General features: G+C 45.0%; 1 protein-coding gene across 1 annotated transcript in view; it reads left to right on the forward strand.

Moving 5' to 3' along the window:
* Positions 1 to 446: 446 nt before the first annotated feature.
* Positions 447 to 9,204, forward strand: part of ASCC2 (activating signal cointegrator 1 complex subunit 2) — a 23,573-nt gene continuing 14,815 nt past the window's right edge. The window contains 7 exon segments of the mRNA XM_010192814.1: positions 447 to 536; positions 1,603 to 1,761; positions 2,104 to 2,274; positions 3,971 to 4,100; positions 6,027 to 6,094; positions 7,803 to 7,913; positions 8,814 to 8,926. Coding sequence (XP_010191116.1) covers positions 456 to 536; positions 1,603 to 1,761; positions 2,104 to 2,274; positions 3,971 to 4,100; positions 6,027 to 6,094; positions 7,803 to 7,913; positions 8,814 to 8,926 — 833 coding nt within the window. The 5' untranslated portion in view covers positions 447 to 455.

Here is a 9,204-nt window from a genome sequence, read left to right on the forward strand (position 1 = left end):
TACCTTGGCAGGATGTGTTTTGATTGCCTCCCCGGTTTACACTGTCAGGAGATAGACTGCAAGCATTAGAAGAGACTGCAGAAGTGGAGAGTTCAGCCCAACTCTTCAGGAACCAGATTTAAATACCAAGTTTCTGTATTAAACAACGTCCCAAAATGCTTTTTGTTCTGGAAGATCCCTGTGGCCTTTCAGTGAGGATCAGGGAGGGAGGCACAGCACCATGTTACAGGTTTCTTCTGAGGTGGGTGCAGGTGGCTCTTGGGTGTTCCCTCCAGGTTTGGCATTTGGGTGGTGTATGAATTGCTTTGCATTAATATATTTGCAGCCTCTGTGTGCAAGTGTGTTACAGGAAGGCTGTAGCCTGTTTTGTTAGGCTTTTGGTTGATCTACCTTGTAAAGCTCATCCTGTGCTGCTTTTTTTTTCTGTTTGGTGAAGACAGGAACAAGTCATCACGATGCCAGCGCTGCCTCTGGATGAACTCCAGCTGACAGAAAGGGATCCCAAGACAGGGAAGCTGAGAACTTTACCGGCACTGGTGAGCTGTGTTTTTCCTGAAAGCCAAACAAGACCTTTAATAAAGAATTGTCTTGTGTTGAGGCCTGGACAAAACTACCCCTTGGTCCAGGATGTGATGAAATTTGGTCAGCTTCCACATTAAAGAAATCGTTTTCTTCATGTTTTAGTGCATTCAGATAGTTGAGGATTTTATTTCAGTGGTGGGTAAAGGAAAACTTAGTGTGCTCAACATCTGTAGTAAACTGTGTTCTCCCGGAACTGCTTGATCTTTTTAGGAACAGCCCAATTAGGAAGGTAACCTTTGCTGCGATAGCGAGAATGCTTTGGGAGCTTTTGCAAGCTCTGCGTGAAGTTTAGCTCTGAGCTGTAGCACTGGGATAAGTCCGTCCATTTGCTGCGTCCCATGACCTCCCGCCCCGTGGCTTTGGTTTGGGGAAATCGGAAGATTAAATCCACAGTTACCCCTTTCTTCCAGAAATAAGGTGTGGAGAGAGCCTTCTGGGCATGTTGCAGGACCTGCTGTTAATGCTGTTTGCCTGTGAGGTTTACCCTGCACATGCATCTGGGTTGAAGTAGGGCTTGAAGCCGCTCCTTGTTCCTCAACATGATTCTCATTCTAGGATGGGAGTATTTGGGCAGAGCCTGTTCAGTAATGCTTGGGAAGGGCAGTGAAATGTTTCTTCGCTGTAGCTGGTGGTCATGTTAGTTCGACTTCATGGAATGTTGTGCAAGAACCAGTTTGGAGGAAAAAGAGAGCGTGCAGGCCGTGTTTCAAAGACATGGCATTGAGCTGTTGCTGTTTGTTTGGAAGGTGTGGGAGGATTGCTCTGCAAGGCTTTTGGTTAATAGAATGCAAGGAGCATCTACCAAATTATGAAGATCTGGAAATGCTGCTGATAAATAGGGATACAAACCACTGATCGGCTGCCTTGAAAGACTGGAAAATGAGCCATTACTAGGGAACTGAATGTCCAGTTGTATTAAAGTGTGATGTTGTGTTGGTTTCCTAAAATTCAGTGAGCAGTGCGAATGGTAACTGGGCCCTCCTGTCTGTAGTTTTAATACAATATTTTGGCTTTCTGCAGCACCCAGAAATAAAAGCAGATCGGTCTTTTGTGCTATACAGACCGCCACCTCTTGTCAGAGACCCTGCTTTAGTTGAAGAATTCTTGGAGCGGGCCAAATTCATTGCAGATGACCTGAACTGGCTCCTGGCTTTGCCTCATGACAAATTCTGGTGCCAGGTAATGATTGTTTTGTGGACACTGGGGAAAAAGCCTGAGCAGTCTAGGTGCTCATAAAAGCCATAAACTTTAAGTAATTTTCATACAGACTTATATATGCTCATTATGTCATTTGTCAAGCATTTTAATTTTAAGTACTGCACCTTGGAGTGCAAAGAAAGTGGTATTTCCCTATGGTTTTTTCATTGTGCATTTTAAGAGCTTGCTTGTATTTGATGCATAAATGAATCCTTTTTGCACTCTTGAGTCTTTTAGATTGCTTTTAAATTTAAACTGGGCTGTCCAAGAGCACAACCTATGAATGTGTGACATTCCCTTCTTTCTTGTCTTTCATTGTGCAAGGTAATATTTGATGAGACGCTTCAGAAATGCCTGGATTCCTACCTGTGCTATGCCCCTCGCAAGTTTGATGCGTTCTTGGATTGCCATCCAGAGGTGAATGACATGCAGAAATGTCTTCATCGCAGCATCTTCCTGACTTTCCTCAGGATGTCTACTCACAAGGAGTCCAAGGTAAAGATTTCTGTGCCTTGCAGCTGCTCTGGGCTGTTTAGCTTAGGAAAAAAGACAATTGGAGAAATTAATCGTGTTTCCTACTTGCGTGTCCAACTGCATTCCTCTGCCTGGCTATTTTTATCAGTCTGTCTCTCCGTATGGAGATGATAACTGCTCCGAGCTGAGGTATCTGAACTATGCAGTGATTTCTTAGGAAGGAGATCCAGGCAGTCTACCAGGTAATAGCAGGTTAGCCGTGTGCGGTGGCACGATACGTTGCTATGAGGGAAAAAAGAGCAAGTTGGCCTTTGTACAGCTGCATTGAACAGAAGCTGTTCGGAACAGCAGTAGCTGAGCATTTGCTCCCTCAATGCCACTTCCTCTGTGCCAGGCAGTGTCGCGTAATCTATGCTAATACTTGCTTCTCCTTGAACTTTCCCTATGTTTTGGACACACAATGAAATTGCGCTAAATTACTGTTTTCTTAGCATCATAATTGAAAGACGTACGGAGCCTTTAATTGTGTGAGTGCAGCTCCCATCAGGAGCTGTGGAATTTTCACGAGGCCTTTGGGCAGGATGAGTGAGGCACCTTGTGTTTTAGCAATTACTCCCTTGATACCCTCATTGGTTAATGATGTGTTATTTAGTGATGTACTGATGTTCTGGATTATCACAATGGTGACATTCAGGACGTGTTGAGGAAAGTTCGTGGAGTGGGAGTTGGAGGACTGGGGCGGGAACAGGTCGAAGGAATGCTGGAGCCCGCAGCTGGCACCGCTTCAGCGAAAATACGACACCTCTGTGGTGTCTTTCGTTCCGGGATCTGATTAAATCTTACCACTCCAATGAGGCAGACAAGCATTTGAAACCGTTTTATAGTTGAGTAGTTTGAAGAGAATGAATAGTCTGTTGTTGTGCGGGCAGTCAGCAGGAGTTCTGGAAACTGAGCCTAGCCAGTGTAAAGTCCCGTCCCTCTGCTTTAGCAGGGGGAATGCACATACTGCCTTTCGCTGGGATTGAAAACATTTGCTATCATAAGCAAATTTGTCTTCTGAAAACCCAAAATCACATTTTAGCTTGCTTCTCGGTGTCAAAGGCAATGGAATTCTTGTCATCCAGAATTTTAGAGGAAGTTCCTCCTGTGTTAGGAGTCGTGTTTTTGACCAAGTGTTCTGGTAGGCAGGGTACAGAGCTGCAGTTCCTGGGTTTTCCTCCTACTCGTCGCTGATGCAGTTGTCTTTGGTTCCTTGATTCTGCTCTCCCAAGGTGCCACTGACCTCAGGCTGTGATCTCGCCTGTACTTTTTCAGTGTCAGTGCCATTCCTATGCCTGGCTTCTCATTCCCACTACTGAACTGAGCCATTCTTGTGTCAGCTCAGCTGTTTATGTGGCTATGTAGTGAGCCAGGTCTGGTAACAGTGAACTGCCAGTACATTTTGGTTTAAGTTTTAGGTTGATTGGTTCATTTCATGGTGTGGCCTGGCCCTGTGAGTGGTGCAAGGCCGTTGGGCTGCATGGTGTAGTGGCAGTGAGAAGCAGCTGGGAATGTGGGGATGGAAGCTGGTGGAAGCAGAGTCACTGCCTTCTATGGAACAGAATCCTTAATGCACCTCTAAGAGATGTTTTTACAGGTGTTACTATAATGCTGGAGTTCTTGCAGAGTAAGATAATGGATTAGCCGTTAAATTACTTCTTTCTTTCTTTCTTTGTAGGATCATTTTATCACTCCCTCTGTCTTTGGAGAAATTATTTACAATAACTTCCTGTTTGACATCCCTAAGATTCTGGATCTCTGTGTGCTTTTTGGGAAAGGAAATGGTCTCCTGCTCCAGAAGATGATCGGTTAGTTAAAGCCAAGGAACGACTTGTTGCGTTTAGGCTTTTGCTTATTTGTATAATGGCAAGTGATGAGTGGGGGTTTCATGCCAATGTTACTGGAAAATGAATTGTTCAGTAGCAACTGGAATCTGTAATTTCTAGATCAGATTACTTTTTTTAATTTTTTTTCTACTTGTGAACTTCATTTATGTGAAGGAAAGCATCGTGTCCCGCTGCTTAGCTGTCCTGAGCTGGGCTTGTGATGTTAGACATAAACCAAGGCTCAGTCACCCCTCAGCCGTTGTTTCCCCTGCCTATTAAATGTGTCTTCAGCCACTGCAAGAGGACGGCGAGGGCTCTGTAAAATCCTGGTTATGATGGGAGAGGGCAAACAGCTCAATTCCTGGGCAGGAAGGGAGGAGGGTTAAGAGGTGGGGCACAGTCCAGCTGCTCATGTGAGTGCTTCTGTTCCCAGAGCTGGGAGCCAAGTGAAACGTGCAGTGTGAGGTGATCGCTGGTCTATGAAGTGGGAGAATGTGACATTTCAATGCAGACATTGTTTTATGTAGTGCCTTCAAACCACAAAGCACTTTAGAGCATTGCCTAAGCTGTGCTAATGCCTCGATTTCTCTGTATCTGTAGATACAGTCCTAGGGGCAAGTGCACAGTTAGCAATGTCTCAGCCTTGGATGCTAGAACCTGTGTAATCAAGAGAGGGCACGTTGGTTTAGCTCCTGTATTTATCCTGTGCTCTTCTCACAAGGGAAGTACCTGTGATCTTTAACGTCCACCTGAGCACAGATGGAAGAGTACCTAACCTTGGATAAGTGATCTGCTCTCCCTGAATTCTAACCCTCGTTGTCTATGGTTCACGTAGTGAAACTGTTTCCTTTCTTTGGTAGTTATTGTTGTCTCATTTCCAAGTTGACAAACACGAGAAGCATCAGAGATCGTGTGATCCAGCCACATTTCTGGATCAGAAACGTTTAGATAAACCTTTGCATTTTCTAATCCCTTTTTCAGTAGCTTCCGCTCTAAATTCATTTGTCACACCTCAGAGGTGGAAAGCAGGCATGACAAGATAGATAGTTCTCTTTCAGATGTGAAGCTTAGATTATCTGGGTCTTAAAATATTCTGAAGAAGCCCTAAGCGTATGAAACCTCATTTGAATTACACATATTCTCTGGAGTGCAGCACAGTAATGCTGCATGCAAGTGGCCAGTGATTTGCTCACCTGATTATTTGCATTATGTTGTGACAGTAATGGCATGAGCAGTTCTGATGTGTAATTCATAACTTGATAAACTTTAGGTTCTTCTCAGGGTATAAATTTTTCTGAGACCTGTCTCATAACTCTTACTCGTGCTCTGTCCTTGCTGGAGAACTCTGTTAATTTTCACCATCTGAACAGTAATTCATAGGAAAACAAGCAGCCTCTGCGCTTACTTGGTGAGGATTTATGGTACGCCATTACTCAGTGGAGTATTTTGTAAAGATAATGAAGTCTTAGTAATATAATAACAGGTATTACTAAAGCCTCATTACCTTTAAGAAATATTCCGCAGAACATTTTGCAGTGTGTGCTGAACTGTTATCAGTAATTAAAAGTCAACTCCAGCCATCAAATAAAGGCACTAGGAATGTTTAGCGATAGTATTTGCATTATTCATTGATTCAGCCCCTGGGGTGTGAATCATCTAACATCTCTTTGCTCTGCTCTGAGGAGCGTGCTCTCCTTGCCGATTCTCCAGTTGCACTGCAGAGTTGATGGGGCAGCTCCATGGGAGCAGTGACCCTGTGCCTGTGTCCTACGTGGTGGTTAGCTGTGTTTTGGTGGGGGCTGGGGAGGGTGTCAGTGATAATACAAGTGCATCTTCTGGTGCAGATTTGCTTCTTGGCATGAATGTCTGAACTAGTGGAGAACGGTTTCCTCCCCTCTCTCTCCACAGAAAATATCTTCACTCAGCAGCCGAGTTACTTCGGTGACCTGGATGAAACTCTGCCCACTGTCCTCCAGGTACTGCTTTCCTGCTTGGCTCAGGGCTTGGGTTGCATCTGGAAATGTGGCATGGCTCAGAGGGTGGAAGGGAGCAAGTGTGGTGACAGGCAGGGTATTTGCTATCACTTCGCTAATGCTAGCGTGTGTCAGGTAGGTTTTGAACCTCTATCTAAAACTATCCGAGGGTGGAAGGGAGCAAGTGTGACGGGCAGGGTATTTGCTATCACTTAGCTAATGCTAGCGTGTGTTAGGTAGGTTTTGAACCTCTATCTAAAACTATGGCTTGAGGACTGTTTCCTATCACCTTCCTTCAGCTTCTGGCCTCAAGGAATTTTTGTTAGGCAGTTCAAAAAGTATTCTTTGTATCCCCCCCACCAAGCAGGGGAAGCATTGAAACTTTAAACCAACAAAATAGAGATTGTGAAATGTAGCCAAGACTTGCCATAGTAGAATGGGTGAGCACAAACACTGCAGGTTCTCAGGAGTAAATGAAAATCTGTTGGAAGGGATGCAGTGCCGCTGTACAAAAAGTACTGAGCACCTCTCCATGCCTAAGTTTTCATTTTTATAAGCAGCGTGTGTATTCCCCAGACTCAGTGAGCAGGATTCACATTTAACCTGAGGGGGGAATCAAGGTGCCTTGACATCTTTGTACACTGAAAATGTCACTTCTGTGTCCTCAAAAAGCTCACCTATGCAGGAAAATAAACAAACCCAAGATACAGTTTACCCCAAGGCACCTATAACGTCACTTGGCTTTTTGAAAGCCCACATTTTTCTTTCTTTCCATGTGTTAAGGAATGGTTAGAGCTAAATCTCAGAGGTGCTATCATGTTTAAAAAATATTTGTAGATGCGAGACCAAATGTTCAGATGAATTACTGGGGAAAGCCCAGAGATTTCATTTGCTTGTTGTGGTGCACCACATCAGAGCGGTTTCTCTGTAGAACACTGGTTTCTTTGCTGTGTGTTTTGGTGACCGTTGCAGGGTTGATACTGGTGTATCTCAAGTGTATGGTCTAACAGCTCCAAGCTGTGTCACTGCTGATCCATGAAGCTATTTATGTGCTTATACTGTCACTGTCATCTGCTGATACCTGTGCAGGTTTAGGAGCTCATGTGCCCCATGGAGCAGTAATATTAACCCTGAGTACGCACCCTTAGCCACCCATTCACAGGTCTCAGAGAGGAGTGTTTGACAAATCTTGGGATACAAACGTAGAGGAGTTGTTTTTTAAGTTTGTCAGCAAGCTGGAGCCAGATTCTTGGAGCTTCTCCCCAGTTCTTTTGTTTATAAACAAGGCCACAAGATCTGTCCTGCTAGTCTCAGGGGAGAGGGCAGGAAGGCTTTTGGGCTAACCCATATGCAGGAGGTGGTGTGAACTTCCCAGTTGTTCTATTGCTCCCTTGCAAATAGGGCTCCCAGGTGGCCTCCCACTGTTGGCCTTGCTGGCTGACTTTTCTCCCATAGCTAAGGATTTGTCTTAGCTGCAGTCCTTCTCTCAGCATCACCACCTCCATACGCAGCTGCACTTAAATTACTTGCAAGCTGTGGCCCTTCCTGCAGTGGCCTGCAAGAGTCTGGTGCAGCTTTCATTTTACGCAGCTCCGTGCTGTATGGAACTGGTCTCACGTGGCATACGTGGTCATAGCAGTGACTGTTAACTGTTAAAGGTCCCACTGCTTTCTCCTGTCTGTTTTAACACTGTTCTGTTCTCTCGATTCAGGTGTTCAACAATATTTTACATAAATGTGGTTTGCAGTGTGAAGGAGCCTCTGCTGAGCCCCAGAAACTGGAAGAAAAAGTCAGCGTGACCCCGGGGAACATGCCGCTGCAGGTAGAGCTGTTGCTCCTTGCCCTTTGCTGTTTGTAGTCGGGTAGACTGAGCAGTCCATGGAGCCGTAAGGCCACAGAGGGTCATTCTGTTCCCAAATACTGGTCGTTCGTGCAGCACGTGGCTCTGTGGCATTGTTTCACTGTTTGTCATGTGCCTTGATGATAAAGCCTTTCCCTGTGAGTTGGTTGCTTTGCTCGTGTGCGTTTCAACCATACCCATTGTATCGCGGGTTCTTTTTAAACGTGGGGTCTTTTTTGCTGAACTAGCTTGTAACTAACACGACGAAGCATCTGCCAGAAGACTCCACGTAATCCTGACAGTGACCAGAGTTGATTGTTTTCTTCAGAAGCGTTGGACAGCAGTGTACTTTAGTTAAATAAGAGAGGTTGAGGGTTTTTTGTGCTGGGTCTTGTGCAAAGACAGGCCACGTGTCAGTGAGCATGGTATGCTACAAAATCTTAGTCGTACAGTCTGTCTGTGCAGGTTGGTACAGCTACCCTGGAAATGCATTTTGCACCAAAATGGACTGCTGAAATCACCTCTTAAATTCCTGTATTACTGCTGTGCAGTGCTTCCAGCTAGATGGGGAAGAACACGATATGGGGAGGATATTGAGGACAGAGCCACTCTCCAAAACAGGATCTGATGAAGATTCTTATAATTTCACAGAATCTTTAATGAGAATGAGCATTGGGATTGCTTCATAGATCTCTAAAGGATCAAAGTTTTTGGAGAGAAGTTGTCTCTGACACAAGATCCAGTAACGTGTCACGTGGCGCACTCTGCGCAGGCAGGAAAAAGGCTTGCTCCGAACATGATGTGTCCCTGTCAGTGAGTTATACTGTGTTCCTAGGAAAAACTGTCTGGCTTTTGTCTCAGTAATTGCTCTTTCTTTCTTAGGAGCTGAAAGATGTTGTGCTGTACTTATGTGACACTTGCACAACACTCTGGGCGTTCCTTGATGTCTTCCCATTGGCTTGCCAGACCTTCCAAAAACATGAGTTTTGCTACAGGTACATTTTGGATTGCAAACAGAGCTTGTCTTGGTGAAGTAAAAGTACTGAGTGTGCTATTGTGTCCTGTCCCAGCACCTTCATCGTTAAAAGAGTAGACAGATTTAATGCCCCTAGAGACTGCTAGGTTCACGCTGACAGGAGTACAGAGACTCCCAGTAAAGACATTAATATACGGACATGTAGAGTTTGTCTGTTATCCGTGGGTGATCCAAGAGGCAGGCAACCATGGCGATTTCAAAACCCAGCTAAACAGTACCCGATGTGCTTTGGAAAGA

This window comes from Mesitornis unicolor, unplaced genomic scaffold (genome assembly GCF_000695765.1).
Source record: "Mesitornis unicolor isolate BGI_N332 unplaced genomic scaffold, ASM69576v1 scaffold10289, whole genome shotgun sequence".
Taxonomy (NCBI): domain Eukaryota; kingdom Metazoa; phylum Chordata; class Aves; order Mesitornithiformes; family Mesitornithidae; genus Mesitornis; species Mesitornis unicolor.